At 40.6% G+C, this 21521-nt stretch overlaps 1 protein-coding gene across 5 annotated transcripts; it reads left to right on the top strand.

The window, feature by feature from the left end:
- The first annotated feature begins 299 nt into the window (after positions 1-299).
- ildr2 (immunoglobulin-like domain containing receptor 2) lies at positions 300-21014 on the top strand. Of its 5 annotated transcripts, none has more exons than XM_026145110.1 (10): positions 300-465; positions 5245-5574; positions 6390-6509; positions 12265-12321; positions 13244-13390; positions 13512-13676; positions 14540-14653; positions 17023-17224; positions 18012-18678; positions 20471-21014. In XM_026145110.1, exons 1-10 carry the CDS (start codon positions 426-428, stop codon positions 20504-20506), a joined length of 1878 nt encoding a protein of 625 aa, XP_026000895.1. In that variant the 5' UTR covers positions 300-425; the 3' UTR covers positions 20507-21014. The 5 variants fall into 5 exon arrangements, with proteins under 5 accessions (XP_026000895.1, XP_026000894.1, XP_026000896.1 ...); XM_026145109.1 differs by having other exon boundaries at positions 17020-17224; XM_026145111.1 differs by lacking the exon at positions 12265-12321 and having other exon boundaries at positions 17020-17224.
- Positions 21015-21521: the final 507 nt, after the last annotated feature.

Raw genomic sequence — 21521 nt, 5'->3', positions numbered from 1 at the left:
GTACCATTGTAATGTGTATATAATCGAACTGAGATTCTCTAAGGTGAAAAGGGTTGAATATGTTTGCAAGCAGCATATTCCATTAATCTTAATTGTAGGGCACTGCATGTATTATGATTGGGGCTGAGCCACCATAAAAGTTTGAGTCTAGAATCGCCCCTGCAGACACTTCTAATCAACCTAATGCAGGAGCCAAAATTATCCTGCAACCGAGACACTTATGACATACGCTGTTTTTGTGCCGAAATTTTAGGCTGAAGTTGTCTGAGAGCGGTGCAGTGTTTGTGCTGAGCCTCACCTCCCTGAGAAGTGGTACAGTCCCGTTAGACGCAGTCCGAGTCCGGTCTGCAGCAGACGCAGTTAGCGGAAAACGACATGACCAACAAACGGTTAAACTACTCGTTAGTATAAAAACGGACAATATAATGAACGTTTACCGGCTGGCTATTTTTTTGGGAGCCTCAGGTAGGTCTTACCTTCTAAAGTAAAACGTTAAAATGTGTTTTCTTTACGGCTAAAGCGCAGCAGGTTGATCCCATGTAAACTCGGTGCTTATCCCAGACCCAGGGGCTACACGGGACTCAGTAAAGGCTTCTTTTTGTTTTATTTGAGTGAATAAAGAGAAATAGATTCTCAGTTACAGCGATGGTTTGCTCCATTAACATTTATAGAGCAACCCAAGTAATTATTTTCTGGTATTTAATGCTGTTTCGATCGTATGTTGTGGTCCTAAGATGTTTTACTGATTTGTGGGTTATAGCTTTGCTATTACAGGCACTTCTTTGTGCTGTGGTGTTTTTTATAAAAGTACTTTTTTGGAGTACAATAATAAATACTACATGTATTTTAGCTATTTTCAGGTAGATGTGCTTGAAAAAAGGCACTTCTGTTTGTTTTTGGAATCTAAAATACAAGAAAATGATGCATGTCTTTGTTATTTATATTAAGAAACTCATCTGAGTTATAGAATAACACAAGTGATCTGTTTCACTATCACTTTATTAGTCAGACCGATTAGTTATACAAAATGTAAATATAAGGCCACTATATAATTTATATATATAAGTGTGTATATTTAAGGGTACCAAAAAAACAGGAAGGCTGGAAATGTACTGATGATGGTGCATCTGTGAAGAATGCGCTCTTCACGTCACTTGTTGTGAACATTGTGAGTGTTTTGTGAAACTGCAGTGGCTATATTCATCCTTATCACTTTTTGTTGGGCTAATGAGTCAATGTGAAGGAATGTATTGCAAAGTAAAGGCAGGAAATGTGACAGCTTTGGAGAGGAAAAGTCTGACTGCTCAGGAAACGTGCTGCTTCCAAGAGCAGGGCTTTGACCTGGGAAACATTTGCGACCACATACTGTGCTCACCCCGGTTTAAACTGGCATCTAATCTTTAATTGAGGCCTTTATGTTCCTTTATGTGTTGAGGCCTTTCCACTGTATGCAGGTGGTGAGGGTGTGACTGTCTGCTGCCTCTGAAACCCAGTCATTAACCTACAGTGAGTCACGGCAGACAGTAAACATTGGTTAACAGGTGTAATCATGATGCATGTCAGCAGTTACAGCAGTCCTCACTCCTCTCACCTCAAACTCATGATATTCATGAATTCCAGTTCATGGGCTAACGGTTTGATTTAAATCTCTTGTGCTTAATTGGTTTGTTCACATCCAGCTGGAGGAAGGCCTGACACTCCCATTGGCTGGGAGTCTGCGACCTCCTCCCCCTCTCAGTTGCTCAAGTGGGACAGGAGAGGGGAAGCCCTAACAATGGACTGGTCCATGAAAAAAAGAAATACAGGGAAGACCACAGCTTTCTGTGGCAGGAATTTAGGAGCTTGGTGACCCTTCCTCCTGTTTGTGCAGTTAAAGTGTATCAGAGGAAGAAGTAAGCTGATGACGTCGACCAGCTGGCCTCAACTTAATGTTAAAAACACAAAGCTGACAAAGCTTCAGCATGCTGATTAGTCATTTAATGGAGAAGTTGACTAAGATGTAATCAGTGTCATATCCGTAACTCTTTGTTTCAGTTTATTTTTAGCTCCATGTTAGTGCATTTGGAGAAAACCAGGAAAATTTATGACTAACTAATAAATTAGTTATTAAAATTATTGTTGATTTTTTTTTCTGTTGATTTATTCATTCTGGTTTAAGCTTCTAAATGGAAAGATTTGCTGCTTATATACCAATATTTTTCTGGCTTCATGGTAGGGCTGCACGATTTTGCATAAAATGAGAATCACGATTTTTTGGCTTAGAATTGAGATCACGATTCTCTTTTCCAGTATAAATATTTATTGCACTTATTAACTGCACATCAACTTCGTAACAGTTGAGACTGAACAAAAAAACAATAAATAAACATAAAAACAACAAATGTCTCACGTTTTGTTGTTGCCGCAAAATGTTGTACTGCTTGAAATTCCGTCTCCACCGTTGCTCGACACTGCGTGTATCGTGTATAGAGCAGGTAGTGCAACAATAGAAAAATAGTTGCGGGACGGCACTGTGCAGCGTTTGTCTAGGGTGTTGATCATTTTCCTAAATCCCTTGTTTTGCACAGTGTTGATGGGAGCCATATCTTTGGTCAGGTCATAAGTGATAGCCTCCGTAATTTCTTTGTGCCTGCGGGAGTTCGACGTGTATAGGGAAGCGCTGTATAAGGTTCCCGTTATTGATGTTTGAGTGGTTGACCGGGACGGATTTTCTCCTGTCACTTTCTCATCATCCCTGACGTGTTCTCCGTTGTTTTTTCCCCTGCTAATTTTAGCATCACACAGCACAGCTTCTGTATCACGTGGTATAAGGCTCCGCCCTTGTCATTTGTTGAGCAGGAAGAGTGAGCGCTTGTTTTCATGCAGATTACATCCCGGATCAAAATGCGGTACAATCGTGGTCGTCGTCTTTTTTTTCTTTTTTTTTTAAGTATGAATCGAGATCGCGATTTTCTAACGATTAATCGTGCAGCCCTACTTCATGGTGTAGTCGTTTACACATTTACTCAACAATTGAAAGATCCCGTGACCCAAATCCCTCTGGGATTGTGTAAGGAAAGGCATCTGGTGTAAAAGAAATGTGCCAGATCAAATATGTGGCAACTCCTTATTAACAAGGCAGCAACTGAAAGCAACTACTTCTTATTCTTAATTGAATTTCTTTGAGTTTTGGATTGTTGGACATGTCAGAAAAAAAGAAAACACAGCAGCTTGACTTTATAACCCTTTTCCTGGGATTCACAGACAAAATCAATTACTCGGATAACACATCCTTTTCAAAGAATGTGGTGTAGATCCACACCCAAATGCAATGAGCTCTTTCTTTCCTCCACCTCACCAATTTTTCTGGAATTAAGCCTGGTAGTTTTTGCGTAATCCCGCTGACATACAGACAGACAAATAAAAGCCCAGCAGTGATGACATTCCTCTACCTTGGGTCTCCCTTCTGGGGGAAGAATAGTTATTCGCAGTCCTAACTGTTGCCTGGAAATAGGGAAACTTGATGTCTTTTCAGAAGAATGCTGTAGAGGTGCTCATTTGAGATAAATGTCTAAACACAGTGTGTATTCTCCTCTTACTGACCCTGGGAGATGCAGGCTGGAGGACTTGGTTTTGTTTTGATTTCCTGTCTTCTGGGACATGTTTAGAGTTGAGTTCCTGCCCCACCTAGAGCTAATATGACTACCAGAAAATCCCCATCAGACTGCTCCACCCCCCTCCTTCTATGATGACAACCCCCTGCCTCTCCCTAGATCTCCCCAGCCCCCCACGCACACTGGAATTTAACCTTCCTGACCCCAGCACCGAACAATAGCGGACCCCCACACACTTAATCTCTCCTCCTGTCTTTCTTTTGGTTTTGATATGATGATAATGACAGTTTCTCTGAAGTACAGAGTCATCATCAGTCATCTGTACAGATAAAGATGAGATGCAGCTGCTGCTCTGCTCATAAAGTTGCCACTTTCATCATTTTACTGTTTTCAAACTTTTCTTATCTAGACTCACCTGCTAGTTTATCACCTTCCGCTAGTTATGCAGTCTTTTCCTTCACCTGAAGTTTGATGACAGAGAGCAAATTATTACAGAGTCGGCTTCAGAGCATGTGAAATGGACAGGCAGCTGACGTGCAGTGTCCACAAAACACAGGTTATAAACTGAAATTCACAGTAAGATGCATTATATGTGTATTTAAAAGAGTGCTACAGGAGGCAATAAACTCATCCTCTGAAAACCTAGACAGGCTACACAGTTTAAGGATAGATAAGCTAATTCATTATTCATCATGATTCATCCATCCATCCATCTTTTTCAGCCAATTAAGGCTTACAAGAGGGTGGGACCCTATCCCAGCTCCAATGGGGCGAGGGGTGCAATTGCCAGTTTATCACAGGACTAGCACAGAGACAGACCATTTGCACTCCCACTCACATCTTCTTCATGATCTAGTATCCATGATTACAAGCAAACTAGCTTCACGTGCTGATCGTTCCAAAGACACTTCCCAAAGTTTCACTTGCATAGACCCATGCACTCCAAAATCAGCACCCTTAGCTGTACTACTTACTGAGATTGCTGCCAAAGCAGAGACTGTTCAGAGAATAATTAACTTGAGCTTGAGCTGCAATAACTGACTAGAAAGAAGTCAGTTGAGGGGGGCAGAGTGACCCCACCCCCAATAACACAAAGGTCACATTATCATTTAACACCAACAAAGCTGCAGCCTTCAAAATGACCAAGTAGTGGACAGTAAAGCTGTCTAATATAGCTCATTAAGATTTAAAGGTAAGTTTTGTTAAAGACTGTAGTTTAGCTGTAGTTAAAAAGTTAATAATAAAATCGCAACTAAGTAGTGGTGTAAAGCCTAATCAGATCTTTGACTTACTAACCAAGTAAAATTGATGCAAATCAGTTCTGACATTAAACATATTGGCTCCTCTCATTGTTGTTACATAATTTATTGATTAACAAATATGTTAAAGGTTTAATTTTGTTTAAATGGGACGGATTTTAATGCTTGTAGTGTGTTTTCAGATCTGGCGCTTATATTGGTTGGACTAAAAAATGAGTCTGTAAACTCTGTATTTCATTCTGCAGAATAGGTGGAACTGACTTGCTTAAGTTAGCATTGTGCATATTTACCATTTGCATGACTTAATAGTCAAACTGAACTGATATGTCCATTTTTAGTAGATTAACAAAAGCACCTGTGCTTTATTCTTTTTGCTTGTATGTGTCCATCAGTGTGCGTGTGTGACAGTGTGCATGTCTCAGTGCAGAAGGAAAAGCAGTATGCAATCCTCTTCCAGTCCGTGGTCCTCTCGTGTCAGTACCAGACGTCCTCCGTCCAGCTCCCGGTGGTGCAGTGGTGGTACAAGTCCTACTGTCGAGACCACATGCAGGAGTCCTTCTCCCTTTCGGAGACCCTGGGCATCAAGACCTCAGCGCTGGGACCCAAGTCCCACCTGGAGTGCTCTGACAACACCCGCACAGTTCGGGTAGTGGCATCGTCCCAGGGAGCCTCCATGACGCTGGCTGAGCACTACAAAGGCAGAGACATCAGCATCATAAACAGTAATGTCGCCACTTTTATCCTCAGTGAAATAAGGTGAAAGACTGTTTGATCGTCACACATGAGTCAGAGCTGACGGGTTTTTTTATAAATAAATCTCTTCTGCTCCAGTCCTACAAGAATGGCGGTACCACACAGAGGCCCCCGCCCTCGCGCCCATTCATATGTGGGCTTCTTATCAGGACAAAACACGTCTGCCATTTAAATGTGTCAACAACGGCCTCCTGTTGTCACAAAATCCAATAACAATAAAGGCCAAAGGAAATACATGTAGGCCGATAATGACTTTCTTTATGTTTGGCAGTATTTTTTTCATTACTGACATTAAAAACAAACAACTGACTTCGGGACCCTTAACAAATTTTCTTCACATCCAGATAGTTTGTGGTGTTTTGTTAAGAACATGACTTACATTTCCTCGCATTTCAACTGAACATGTTTTTGTCAAGACATGACATTCTCCCTCCCCTTTTTCAGTATTGAGTCCAAACGTGAATTACAGATTTTAGATCTTTAGATGAATTCAGACTTTTTGATTTATAATTCTAACAAAGAGACAAGCATAACTGGGAAAATACTCTCACTTCCCACTGAACAATCAATAGCATGTCATCGATCTTAAAAGAGTTCCAGTTCATAGTCCTCAAATTTTGGGCCACAGTCTTATTGGGTGGCGTCAGTGTTAAATGATTCCGCTTGAATTTTAAAAATGCAGCATTAAAAAGTTTGCTTTGTGAACACGTTGTGCCATTTGACATATTAATATTTGTAAATATGTAGAAATATAATCTTTGTCCTTGTTTTGTAATCTGTGCAGAAGCAGACCTGCGTATTGGGGAGCTGCAGTGGGGCGACAGCGGGGTGTATTTCTGCAAAGTTGTGATTGCTGATGATCTGGAGGGGAAGAACGAGGATCAGGTGGAATTACTGGTGCTTGGTAAGCATGCGAGAAAGTTAACCTATATTTTTCTATTTGTTTGTTTGGGAGTTTTTTCCTGCGCGTTGTTGGTAAAGGTTTTAGAAGTGGTCTCTTAATTGTGCTGCATTCCCGAGTGCCCTTACTACGGTTTCCATGGAAACAGCTAAATGGTGTTTCCCTCTTTACATGCCCTCAATCCTCTGTAACGGACTCTATTCTTTAGCCGGTCGCACGCTTTAGAGAGCCGCTGTGGAGCCGTTACATCTCAGGTCAGTTACACAGTATGTCAGGAGGCTCAAAGACTGCAGGGGAGCTTCAGCTGAACAACAGCGAGCGTGTTTGTCTGTGTGGCGTTTGCTCATTGGGGAGTATCACTGGTTAATCATTATACATACCTCCCAAATCTTCACTAAACTGCCAACACTTCAGCACTAAGATCAGAGAGTCATGACTTACTGTAAATCTTGAAGTAGCATTTTCACTACGTAAGATTGTCTTTTTGTTTAACCCAGACTATAAGATGTTGAACTTGGTAATATGTATTTTCAGACCAAACAAGAGCTTGTTGACGGTCCCCCTCCAAGCATTGATGTATTCAATACAGTTAGATGAAAATATTCCCTTCATATCAGCAAAAGCTGAGCCTTTTGCCTCAATTAGCATGTACAGTGTGGGATATGTAAATTAATCCCTCCCCTTTCCTGCTGTCCCTCCCCTTCCTATCCCTTTACTTTTTCAAGCTTTACTTAGTAGTTCTCACACACAATGCCAAAATATCTGGAGGCTGCTGTTTTGGTGGAGCGTTCAAAGCCCTTTAAAAAATCCACAGTAGGTTGTGCTCATGGGACAACAGCTAAGTGCTAACTGCCAACACAAATCATTCAGATGAATTAGCGCTCACTTTTACTGCTTATAGTAACAGTAATGTTAACTTCACTCGTCCTGTCTCTCTGCTCCTTTGCTCTGCATGTGTCTGTTTCACCATCACACACAAGGAGCTAAAAGGCAAACACACAGAGTGAAACATAGAGCAGATGATGGCAGTAGAAGTCGTGCACATGTAGACATGCACATGTAGATATGAGGATATTATCGAACAACTAATAATAGCATCCTTCTTTTGTTGGATAAACTTCCCAACTGTGACATCAGAGAGATTAGCCAACTCTTCCTGGTTGATAGGATTGGTTTCTTTGGTCTGTTGCCTATGAACCCTGACTGTGTGAATGAATATATCTGAAGCAACATTCCAGATACCTTGGAACTGGAATACAGGAAGTCGGGAGTGATGTCACTCCTGAGTTAGCAAGTTCCAGAAAAAGCCAGGGAAAACAGGATTGTTAGCTCAGGGTTGATGGGACTGCTCCGACTTTCTGAGGTGAGGAGGTGTTCCAGATTCAAATTCCGACTGGTAACTTTGGAATTCCAACTTCTGACTTATACAGGAACACAGCATACTGCTTCGATGTTGCTGTTGCGCTGCACTTCCAGGATCAAAAAGTCTACTTGGTTGTTTGTTTTGCTTGTGATATGAAATAAATACGACTAAAACACTTAAAAAAATAACTGATGGTGTGATCTGTTAGTTACTTTTCTCCCTTTATGTTAGGCCAGCCTGATGCTTATGAAGTCTGCTTATTCATGTAGCCCTCTTTAGTTTAGCACTAATCTGATTACAGTCTTCTCCCAGGAGAGAAGAAGGGGCTTAAACGTGTGAGAATAACAAGACTCATTTGGCTTTAGTGCTGAACTTCTTAGCTTGTGCATGTTGTAATTTTGAAGTTAGAATTAGAAAGTGTGTAAAACTTTTTCTGTGCCAAACTGGTTGTTTTTAAAAGTTTCTGGTACTTATATTCAACTTTCTTCACCAGCGTTACTACAAAACTGCTGCTTGGCTCTAACTCCATATTTAGGCTACAGTTCAAATATGAAAGCACATGATCAAAAAAACATTCTTTGCGTGTTCTTTTGCTCACCAGCACCTTGAACGCTGATAACATTTACTCAGTTCTCTTTCACACTCACTCCCCTTCCCTCCCTTTTGCCTTGCAAAATCTTCTCATGCACTCCTCCATTTCCAGTGTTGGGAAGGTTACTTTTAAAATGTATTCCATTACAGAATACAGAATACATGCCCCAAAATGTATTCTGTAACGTATTCCGTTACGTTACTCAATGACAGTAACGTATTCTGAATACTTTGGATTACTTAATATATTATCGTGCTTTTTACAACAACGTGAATGTACTATTGCTGTGTGATTTATTACTATTACTGAAGGTCCGCGACTCCGAACTGTAGTAAAGGGACCTCTGACTAATACGTCGGGGTCCCTGTCGGCTCATAGCCGAAAAATAGCTTTACTTTGTTGTGTGGGTCAACTTTTCTTGCGAGAGACAGAGAGAGGCGTTGAAAGACTGCTCCAACGGAACTTATTGTTTTCGGAGGAAAACACGAACACGGTGTACAGTCGAGTCTTAATAGCTTACTTACAACTGGGCTCGTCAGGCACTCTTCTTGGCTGAAGTGGTTATTATTATATTTACATGCTTCCAGCTCCCGTTTTTCCTCAATGACAACTCCTACCTTTCCACTCCCCTTTTTCTCCCTCCTCGCGCTCACAGACCCATAACGTGTATGGCAGTGCATTCTCCCTGCAACACGGACTACACTGCCCATGATGCTACATTCTTGTAGCATTCTGCCTGTTAGCTTAGCACAACAACAACGAAAATGCGCTCTCTCACCCAAGAAACACACAGTCGCAGAGAGAGAGAGAGAGCGTCGCCCTGTAACCATGGCAACCGTAACGCTGCCGCCTGGAACAAAAGAACATAGCTGTCAAACAAAACCGAAACAGTCCTGACCCGCGACAATATGAAACAGGAAAGTACTGCAGTGTAATCCATTTATTTCAACAAAGTAACTGTATTCTGAATACCACCCTTTTAAACGGTAACTGTAACGGAATACAGTTACTCATATTTTGTATTTTAAATACGTAACGGCGGTACATGTATTCCGTTACTCCCCAACACTGTCCATTTCTTACTCGTCGACCTCCCCTCCCTCTCGGAGCTGCACAGCTCCTCAGCTCTCTCAGGTTACGGATGGTATGCAGTCAAGTGAGGCAGGGCCAAGGTAGCAAGGCTGTTTTTTTCCCCACTCCTTAATAAGCGCTTACTCAGCACACTCTGCAGCCTCAGTACCAGGGGTTGTTTAGTCTACCAGTGTTGCCATGTCAGACAGTAACCAGTCTTTACTGTAATCAGGGTTTTCAGACCTCATAATAAGCACATTAAAAACATCCGTAGCTGACTCCTGCACACCTGTTGCTGATCCCTTTCTGTATTCAGCAAGTAATTTCCTTGAATTTTTGTTCTGATTTTGACCTTTATGTCATACATATTGAGCACAACAGGCACATTGTTTCACAGCAGCGCGACTTGCATGACCTTGTTTTGACGAGCTTGCGCGGTAAATTGTTGTCCTGGTGCCATCAGTGTCCCAGTTTCCAAACCTCCCTGTCTGTTGCCTCTCACGTCTCAGTTGCTTGCATGCATGTGTTTGGGTGTCTGCATGCATGTAAAATGATTAACAGCATTCAGTTAACAGTGTGCAGTTTTAATGTTAATGCTGAGACACGTCGACTGTGCATGGCATCAAAGAAAAAGGCTTTAATAGTTTTTTTAAGTTTTACTTTATTTAGCTTTTTTGTGTGTTTAGTTCCCTCTGTGTTTCCCTATCTGTTGTCTTGATGCATGCTCAATCATCCAGGTAAGTAAATCCCAAAAGGTTGATTCTGTTCATCTGGACGTAGCGTTTTCAGTGGGAGAAACGTTTCCTCACTCATCCAAGTGACTTCTTCCGTCTCAGCTGACTTCAGGTTTCCCCAACCTTATAAACAGTACATTTGCACAATAACTGGGCCTTGTTTCAGTTATTGTGCAAATTTACTGTTATTGTGCAGATGAAGAGAATCAACCTTTTGGGATCCCTATCTGTTGCTCCCTCTGTCTCATCTTTCTGGTTAGTGCCTTTGCCCTCCTGTGCTCCCTTTCATCTGACATCTTGTTAGTGTTAGTTTTTGTGTTGCAGTGTAATTGTCTCTTGTGTTTTTTCCTGATTTCTTTGAAGGTTGGTTTTCTTTCATGTCAGGTTTTACTGGCTCCTTTGTGATTATCCTGATTGTCTTTACCCCTGTCTTGTTCCAATCAGCCCCCAGTGTATAAATAGTCCTGTCTTCCTTTGTCCTTTGTATTTGCTATAATCACCTTTTAGACTCTGTGTTGGTGTTTGGGAGTTTCTCTTAGCTTAGCCTCCTTGTGGCCCTTTCTATTTTGTGTTTCCTTTAGTCTCAGTTCAACTATACCTATTAATTTGCCAGCAGCTAATAAAGGCTTGCTTTTTGTTAGTCTACCTCTTGCTGTCTGGCACGTGGGTCATATTGTAGTTCAAGAGATCAGAGAGGGATCTCTGGGAACAATGAATTTTATGTTATTATTAGGGGTGCAACGATACACAAAATTCACGGTTCAGTTCGTTTCGATACTTTGGTGTCACGGTTCGATATTTTTTCGATACAAAAAAAATTTTCATGTCAAGTTATTAAAATTATAAATATTTCTTTTAACTCAAAAGTACAGTTTTTAAATTAAATGTTGCTGAAACAACAAAATAACAAAAAAAAATGTATCTGATGGAGAAATCGCTCATATGTGGAAACGAGAGTTTATTACAGATATATGGCTCTTTCCAAAATAAAAGCTATTTTGTCGACAGCAATAAAAGTAGCGATTGCCCTCTCTATCTCTTTCATGTTCTAACAGCTGTCTAATTGAGTCGGGTAAGGTTTGCAGCATGTGTGCTTGTTGTTGTTTTTGTCTGCTTCCACTTGTCTTTGCACTAGCGTGATGTCGGCGTAAATGTGCAGTCATATTCGTTGTGTTCCCACCAATTTAATTGAGCATTGCGTGGCACATCCGACATACTGTTGTACTTTTGTCCACGATGTGCTTAAGTAGGGTCATTCTTCACATGAAAACCAAAATAGTTCCAAACTCCAGATCTGAATGACGGTGGAGGAGGTTCAATTTCGGGTAATAATAATAATAACGGATTGGATTTATATAGCGCTTTTCAAGGCACCCAAAGCGCTTTACAATACCACTATTCATTCACTCTCACATTCATACAGTAGAGTTGAGGCAGTTGCCATGCTAACTTGAGTGAATGCATATGGGTGGCGCTCAGTGGATCTGCGCTTGAACGCAGATCCACTGAGCCCTCAACACAGACGGCATCGTCAGAAGAAAAGTTGACCAAATAAATTTAAAATTTTGTATCGTTCAATACATATGCGTACCGAAAGCACTGTATCGAACGGTTCAATACAGATACATGTATTGTTGCACCCCTAGTTATTATCTATATAAAACATCCTGGTGGTACAAATGGGAAGTAAATGGACCTCCAGATCAAAAAGGGTCAAACTTTTGGGATGTGAACATGTGAACCACATGTCACGGGAGTCCATCTAATAGACATTTCAGTTTGTCACAGACAGCATGGTCAACAACAAACGTCTTCATTGATAAGTTTGATATTTTCTAGATGCAGACCCATTTTTTCATACTTAAACTTTCATTCCCCAAATAGTGCATGACCATTAATCATCTGCCTTCTGCCAAATTTGCTAATTTGCCTGACCTTTTGACTCCCGCTTCCCGCTTCCTCTGCCGGCCTTCACCTGTCCTCTCCCTCTCTCTGCAGGCAGGACAGGTGAGCAGCAAGATCTACTCCCTGAGTTTGATTTGGAGATTATGCCAGGTACGGTCCCTACGCTGCATGTCTGTCTCTCTGCCTGGCATTTTCCAGCTTTTCTATTGCCTCCTGATGTTTCTAATTCCAACTGACCAGATAAAACTCTCTTTGACTAACAAATGTACATTCACTTGTTAGAAATTTGACTGAATAAACATGACAGCCTTGTAGCTGGAGCTTCTACGCCCGATATGAACACAGTTAGTGAAGCTACATGAAGCCAAATTCACAGAGTTGTAGTTGTTATTGTTTACCTCCAGTTATGATTTCAAATTTCACAGGGGAAATGTGTTGTTAGTGAGTGGATTTTGACTCTTGGCACACCCTGAGGAAGTCTGTTGTTATGGTTTGGATGGTTCAAAGATGTGAGAACGGATAAAAGTAACTCTGATTTCCTTTGATATCCCCTAAAGTTTCCTGTTTGTAGGGGTCTGTTGTCCGGGTACATCAGTGGAGGAGAGCGCCAAACATCAGCTTTTTTTAATAGAAAAAACAGAGACTGGGTTTATTTTTTTGTCCAAAATCTTTGTCAGTTATAACATTTCAGCAATTCAAATGCTGAGATCTGAAATAAACAAAGACATTTCAAAAAAGACTGTGAACTTCGGAGAACAATTTTCAGCCCTTTGGCTGAATTTCTTCACTCAGCTTCATTTTTTTTCTTTAACGTAACGTTAGTGATATTGAGCTTTTGTCACAAACTGCACAAATCCTTTTGAGTTTGGCCCAGTCTGACTTATTTTAATGGTTGTGGCCATATTTCAGTTGCATCTAGTTACCACTAGATATGACTGTTATGTGAAAATCTTGGTTTTGCTGACCTCCACTGGTTGAACTTCTCACTTTGGTGTAGTGATGTTAAATCACTGTTCAGAGTGTTTAATCATTGACTGTTACCTTTTTTTTTTTTTGTATGTATGTAAATCAGAATGGGCGTTTGTGGGATCTGTAGTCCTGGGCAGCATCTTGCTCCTGCTGTTGTTGGGGATCTGCTGGTGCCAGTGCTGTCCTCACTCCTGCTGCTGCTACGTCCGCTGCTGCTGCTGCCCTGACACCTGCTGCTGCCCACGACACCGTGAGTAACACAAACAACCCAATGACTGTCCTGCATCCTCTTTAAAAAAAATGAATGTCCTTTTTTTAATTGAATATCCCCATTCTTTAACATCAACAATGAAAGTGTGTTGTTTATGCAGTGTATGAAGCGGGGAAGATGGCAAAGAGCAGACAGCCTGCTGCTCAGGTCCCTGTGTATCCCTATTACATTCCTGGTATACCTACTGTGGTCCCTGTGGCCTCTTCCTCTTACACGGACACAAAGATCAACTCGATCCCCTCAGTGGAGAATAACCTGTCTGGAGGTGAGTAGTAGAGGAAGAATTCAAATGGTTCCTGAAAGATGAGAATTATTTTGTAATTTTACAGGTAAAATTTCAAAATAAGTTATAGGCCGCCTGTATGCAAAATATATTTAATATTTGCATATGGTAGTTACGTGTTGTTTATTGTGCTCATAGTTTATTGATGGAAATTCTAATTTCACCTTTGTGATTTGTAATAAAATAATCAAAATTATTAAAACCCCAAAACCGATTAAATACTTTGTCAAATCTTACTGCTATTATTATTATTATTATTATTATTATTATTATTATTATTATTATTCAAAAAATAGATGAAAATGAACAACTTAACTGATTTCTTTGAAAATGACTTCTTTGCTGGTACTGTTGGAGGATGGGGTCAAAATGACTGGGATCAGCGGTTCTAGTGTTGAAAGTTCAATAACTGTTTTTAACGCTTTTGGAGAGGCAAAAACAATATTGATGAGCTCAGTATTCACTCTTCTTTATCACTGCTTTTGAGCTCTAAAACCTTCTCTGAGGACTATTTGAACAAGTGGTGTAATTAACGTTATTTATAGTCTTACATAGAAACGTCAGTGACAGCTGCCTTTTTCTCTTCATCAAACACTGACACGACTAACCTTCATTTCATCCATCATCCTTGTCTCTACAGTGAAAAGTCTGAATGTCTGAAATGTCTGAAGAAATGTTCTTCTCTTTTTCCTTTTTTTGAATTTAATCCGTTATTAACACGTAAGGTTGTTTTGTCTCGTATACTTTGCACACTCAAGAGTGTTTGTGTGCGTCCTTGCATGGTTTTGTTTTTCTCAATCTATCTATAGGTGTGTGTGTGTGTGTGTGTGTGTTGACATTCACAGTGCGCAGTGGTTACCAGCTCAAAGCCAGTCCAGCCCAGGACTCAATAAAAGTTCTGTACTACATAGAGAAGGAGCTGGCTCAGTTTCCGCGCAGCAAGATGGCAGCATTCAAATGTAAGCCTGCACAGATTAGGCTAGTTTCTTTAATCTGTGTGGCAGTGTGTGCGTTTATATGTATGTATGTGCTTTATGTGCATGGTTTGTGGGAATTAAATCTTACTAGTTGCCGTCTAATCCTTTCATATTTGAAAAAAACAACATCTGTCCCTTTTTTCTCATTCACAAATTGCAAGGTTAACTTGTGGAGTCATGCTTTTTCATGAGTTTGAAAACACACAGTCATGTGAAAATATGTGAAGCACATCTTCTTTTCTCAGCTTTGTCAAGTCAGAGTTGTCTGTGTCTCTTTTTCTACCTTGCTAAATCACCATGGTAACGTATACTGAACATATAGTCTAGTTAGAACCAGGTTATGTTCAGAGTTTTGGCTTAAAATTGTCATTTTAACGGATTCTTTTATTTTGCTGCATGGTTCAAGTGGAATAAAGACTCTTCTGGGGAAATATGTAATTTGTTAAGCCGTACTTAACAGATGAGTTGAGTAGTCATTATTATCTGATAATGTCTCTGTCTGGAGTAAGTGACACTCACAGGGATTGTTTTGTGTAGGAGTGAGTTTTATGATCTGTGAAACGCCCCTTTTTATGGGAGTGCACACAGAGGCATTACAGAGAAATCCACCATCATGATACCTGTTATCTCCAACGTGGGATTTAGGTTTTGTCGACTCAGCTAAAGCCAAAAAAAAAAAAAAAAAGCCTGTCTGTGTAGAATTTCCTTTGTAATATTCCCATCATTGTCACTGCAACCAAGTGAAAAATCACCACCTCTCCACCAGAGTGCTTCACAGCTGCTATGAGGTGTTTGTGCTGATATATGTTGATTTGCTTTTCTCCAAACGTGACGCTTTAAAGCCAGACAACTCCGCTTTGGTTCCATCTGTCATAAAGGCTGTATGAGGCAGGCAGGATTGAAAAGCCAAAATGCAGACTCTCAAGCAGGACTGAGCTCAAAACTCAGCTCTATTGCTGGAAATACAAAGGACATGAAACCAAACTGGGAGAAACTAGAAACTAAACTGACAGACAGAACACACAGCACTAAGGGAGATCACAACACTGGACAGAGGGAGACACAGACAATATATACACACAAGAGGGAATCAGGGCGAAGAGGAAACACCTGGGGAACACAGCTGGACCTAATCTAATTGACGAGACAGGGGACAAAACATGTTGCAGACAATACTGGAGACTATCAAAGTAAAACAGGAAGTACGAGAAACACACACTATGATGCAGACTGACTAGGTACAGGGAACAGAGGGAGCGAGACACACATTGAAACACAAATGACACAAACAGACTCACACGCAAGACACAGCGATGAGACAAACACGCAAGATGAGTTTCAAAGATAAGAAACCAAAACCTGGAAATACAAGTAAACATAAACATAAATGAATAAAACTCAAGACTAAATCTGTATAAACTTGAACTTAAATCATCATTATAAAGGAAAGAATAAAAAAAGGCTGGGTAAAGTCCCAGTACCATGGCATCATGTGTACAAAGAACATTGTTCTAAAAGTCTAGAGGTTTATTTAGAAGCAATTTTCCAAACCTTTCCACAAGAATATTGCTTTTAGAGAGAAGATGCTTGTACCTGGCAGCCCTTCCAAGCATGTCACACTTGTTCAGTCTGTTTCTAATTCTACAGTCTGGACTTCCAACGTTTAACATGCTGACTGGGGCCTGTAGAGCGAGAGGGTCTGAGCAGTGTGAAATTAGGGTGAATTTGCTGGAAAGGCCACTTGGGAAGATTAAATTTGTAAATAATCTTTCTCACGGTGGAACGATGCACTGTTAATGACTACGGAGGCAGTAAGGGTGTACATATTTTTCTCACAAACTGCTCTGCTTTATGGGTTAGTTTTTTGCTAAATAAATAACAATACAGTGTAATATGTCACGTGTTGTTGTTCATCTGAGGTAATTTTAGAACCTGAGAAGGACCAGATTAGTTTTTTTTACATTGTCCTGAAATTTATAACCTTAATAATCTAAAGGTGTAGATTATTTTTCACAATTGTACAAAATAGATCAGCTGAATCCCACATAGAGGCTGGAAATATGAGCACATGTATGGAGCATTAATGGCATCACTGTGGAATGTCTGGGATACACTGCAGTTCCTGTGTTCATAATAATAGTAATAACAAAGACAGATCGTGCATTTGTCATATTAATGTTAATTAATTTGTTCCCTAATGATTCTTTTTTTAATTAGAAAAATAAAACACATCGTCTGATCCTATTCTTCCTTGAATGCATTCATACCTTTATACCATCCGCTGTTCATTCAAAATGACTTTATTAGTATAAACAGCAAATATCATGTTAGTGATGTGTCTGTCCCAGCAGCCAGGAGCATATCAGAGCTCAGCTCGCTTCATGATGGAGGGACTACAGACTTCAGAAACACCTTTCAGGCGGTCCAGATGAAAGCACTTCCACCTATCGCAGACCTCGATGACCTGTCGGTGCGGAGAGCAGCTCCACCTACACAAAGCCGAAGACTCAGACAAGACAGAATTAACCACTCAGATGATGAACTGGACCGCAGGTAAGGTGGAGAGATGCTTCCCTCTGAAGAGTTTCTATCAGGTTGTTGTGTTTACTGTTTAATGCCAGAAAACATTTGACAGTAGATGTGTCACGGTGACGTCTTTATGTTGCTTGAAACAAAGTGAATCCAAAGATATTCATAGGCAAAACACAATAACACCATAAAAAATGGCTGAAATACTTTTTTGTCAACCACAAATTATTGCTAAGGAATGTAATTTTGCCAGTAGAAACAATAAATTATAATTGATCCACTATTCAATGTACTTCACTGCATCACCTGCAGCAAACGTGGCTGCACGTTTTTTCCCCCTTTGTAAGTAAAAGCAGTCCAAATGTAAACCTCCTGAAAGTGACGTGTTACTCTACGACTATTTTCTCTCACCAAAACTGTTCATGAATAGAACGTTAATACAGGTAATTACCATTTTAAAAAATTGTTGAAAGAGCTGTTAAAAAGCAAAATTAAACCAGGATGTAAACATTGTCTGCAGTAATGGCTTTTAGTGTAGTGGTTTACACTTTTGCCCAACAAATGAAAGATCCCTGGTTTGATCCTGGGAGGAGACACAAATTCCTCTGTCAAACGTGCAGAGCATCCCGCTGTAGTGACCCATTGAGAATAAGGGATCAGCTAAAAGTAGCTAACATGGGAGTCTACAAGGGTTTTCTAAATTGGCTTCATTTGTCAGCCCTGGAGGTTGCTGCTTGGTGAGATAAATGTTTTCTCCAGTTTTGTTTGTTCTGTTATTAACATGTATAGCGTGGGCTGCTTCTCGCTGTAGGTGGAACTGCCGATCGGAGAACCTGCAGAGAAAGACGTTGGGCAGAAGAGGGCGCACGGGCTCTCTGGATGAGCTGGAGGAATTCGCTCGGTCTTATAGCGCACATGGACGTCGGGGTGCGCCATCAGACCGGCCTTATGAGCGGGATTACAGCCCTCCCAGGCGCTCCTATAGAAATGAACATGATGGCTGGGGGCGCCGCAGCCCGTCACCAGTACTGCAAAAGAGAAGGGACACGTGGGACAGTGATCGCCCGTCTCGACTGCCCCAAAGCAGAGCCTATGATGACACCTTGCTCAACAGCATGCTTGAGAGTAAAACGAGGGGCCGGGGAAGGGACAGAGGTGCTGGGAGGATGGACGAGGACAGTGACACTCCCTCTAAAGGCAGCTCCAGAGGAAAGGGCAGCGATAGTTATTACAGCCGTTCACCTAGCAACCGCCCAGAAGATGAGGACTCTTTGCCTCCGTACTCTGAGCTCGAGGCTGAGAGATACCGCAGGGCTGACCAAACTACAGAGCGGTACCGCACAGCAGAACCTCCCAGATCAGAGAGGTACAGGACCACAGAGGCAGCCATGAAGCCCTTCTCTTACACCCGCCCCAACCAGGGAATGTCCCACACACTGCAAGGGGGCAGAGAGGAGAGAGAAAGGAGCAGAAATCTGGTGAGTTACTTATAGCAGGAACAAGGACTTCCTCTTCTGTTCTTCAGGAAAAAGAGCCTTGAAATCCTGTAAACTGTTGCAGGACAAATCTGGTGATATCCTATTTTCGTCTTACTGTCAGCAAATACTGTAAAAAGCATAAAACCAGCAATGTGTCAGTCTAGAAACAACTGTCTGTGTAATCAAGTCATGAATTATTTCTTTCTGTCAATTAATGTCCTCAAAAGGTTTATGTAGTTTAAAAACTATCGTTCATCCTGACTTAATCCCACATTCATCATCATGATGCTATGAAAAAAAATAGTAAGTAAAAATGTTTCCAGGTGAACTTTATATATCGATATAATTGGAGTCGAGTTGGGACCTATTGTTTGTTTCCAGGTTATTCCGTACTGAAACGGATTCATGGACAAACCCCCAATTAATTAGCAGTAGCTTTGTAGTAGCCCACAGCTCTGCAATCAGGTCAATGTTTTATTGTTTTTCAGATCACTCTTATTATTTTATAGTCCACACACATACTGTTATATGTTCAGTACTAAAGCAGTAGAGTTAGCACACTTTCTTTCATAGTAAGTGGAGCAGTTATGAAACAGACAACCAAGTATATCCCTACAAGACTTGGTGGAGACCAAAACTGAGCTAAAAGGGAGCAACTCACTTGCTTTTATCACATGGTTGGAAACAACTGTCCGGTTGACCTATTATGTAACTTCAAGGCTGACTGCTGTATAAATAAGCATTCAGCTGTTTATCTCTTATATAAATTTAAAAACAATATTCCACTATACACTTCTGAAGCACCCATCAAAAGATGTGCAAAGTGGCCATAAAAAGATGGACATGGTCAGCAACAATACACAGTCAGGTAGACTGTAGCATTTAAATAATGCTCTTCAAGTGTGCCAAGAAAACTTTCCCCACACCACTGCACCATCACCATGTCCTGAACTGTTGATATAAACCAGGATAGATCTGTCTTTTTATGTTTACAACAAATTCCATCTCTGCCATCTGAATGTCGCATCAGAAATGAAGATTCATCATTCAAGACAACGTTTTCTCCGTCCAATTTTAGTGAGCACGTGTGACTTGTAGCCTCAGTTTCCTGTTCTTAGCTGACAAGAGTGGCTGTTGCAGTTGATCTGCTTCAAGGTTCAACGTGTAGTGTTTTCAGAAAGGCTCTTCTGCATACCTTGGTTGTAACCAAACATTATATGAGTTATTGTTACCTTCCTATTAGGTTAAAGCAAGAAACACTATCACGCAATGTTTAAAGTCATTTAAATCAGTGAGTTGCTTCCCTGTGATTATATATTTGTGTTAACTGCTGGTTTGAGCTTTACATGAGATTTGTTGACAGTAAGAAATATAGAGAAAAAAACATCTGCCTTGTCCTTTAATATCTTTTATATATCTTTAATAATGTCTCTCAGTGTTATGTACATAATATGTATTGTGGATTTTAGATTTGTGGTGTCAACACTAAATCATTTTGTGTTGTTTCTACACGACTTTATGTAGCAGTGGCTTTTCTAACCTAATTTTTGATAATGAATGAAAGCGCATTATTCCTCTATAACACAGCCTAGCATGCAACCATTACACACAGGCTTTCTGGCTTTCTAAATATCCCAAAGTCTTTCTTCCTCTATGAGCAAGGTGGCAACCACTGCAGTATTGCATGATTTCTGTGTATGGTTACAAAGCTCTGTCCCCAGGCTGTGCTAACCCTGCATGAGCATGAAAGTGAAGTTCCTAATATGTTGCTCTTGGTATGTTTCCCTAACAGAGCACTGCACTGAGCAGGGACTCACTCATAGTGTGACAGGGTCTCCAGCCTGGACCCAGCATAGCGCTGCCAGCCTGTGCATTAAAACTGTCCTGCAGCTGCGCAGGAGATGCTAACTGTTACAGCTCCAACCACAGCAAGTCAGGCTCATCTCACTGAAATAACATCACTGAAAAACGTCAGTAATGAATCCTGAGGAAAAAGTGGATTTAATATTTGTGTTTTTGTACATGCATATCATATTTTATTTGTTTGTTTGTTTTTTAATTTGTCTTACTTTGTATTTCAATGATGTAACTGGACTCACACTGGTGCCAAGGACAGATTTTGTATTTTATTTTTTTGTTATTCAAAACTTTTTGAACAGCAACCAAGCAGCCTTCAGCCTCCATACTTCTCTACTACTCTGCAGCTCAGGTTCACTTTGTATTTTTGCCTTTGCCTGTTGTTACCTGTGTTCCTGGAAATACTGCGCCTTGAATTTGTACTACAGATTGCAATTGCACTGCTTAATAACTTTTTAAATAAAGAAAACTTTGCTATAGTCTCCTCTTTCTTTTGGTTAGTCAGTTTAGTCTTTGCTCTGTAAAATATCGGAGAATACTGAAAAAAACACTCCCAACCCAAAATGGCGAAGTCTTCAGAAACACAAAAGGTATGTCTGATCATTTTAAAGGGAAACTGCTGTTTGTAATACTGACATCAGATTTTTGGCGCATCCTGTTGAACTTTGACTCATTTAAACCGGTCAAAGGATTGGAGTTGGAGTTGGGGTTGGTTTATTTACATAATGAATAACTTGTCTTTATATATTGCTAGGAAAAAAGGGAAACAGGAGCAGTGATTTAATGAAATGTGCAAACATAAATGACAAAACAGAGTATGTACAATTCTTATAATCTCCAAAGTCAACAACGTTTTTCTTCACCACAGCCTGAACTCTCTTAGACAAACTTTCTTTTCATTTCTTTAAGCAGTCGTCAGCAATCGTTCTCCAGGCTTCTCGAAGGACATCTAAAGCTTCTTCTTCTTTGGCTGTCTTTTATTCTGT

The sequence above is a fragment of the Astatotilapia calliptera genome, chromosome 16, assembly GCF_900246225.1.
Source record: "Astatotilapia calliptera chromosome 16, fAstCal1.2, whole genome shotgun sequence".
Taxonomy (NCBI): domain Eukaryota; kingdom Metazoa; phylum Chordata; class Actinopteri; order Cichliformes; family Cichlidae; genus Astatotilapia; species Astatotilapia calliptera.
The sequence above is the reverse complement of the archived record's forward strand: the minus strand, read 5'-3'. Positions and strand labels throughout refer to the sequence as shown.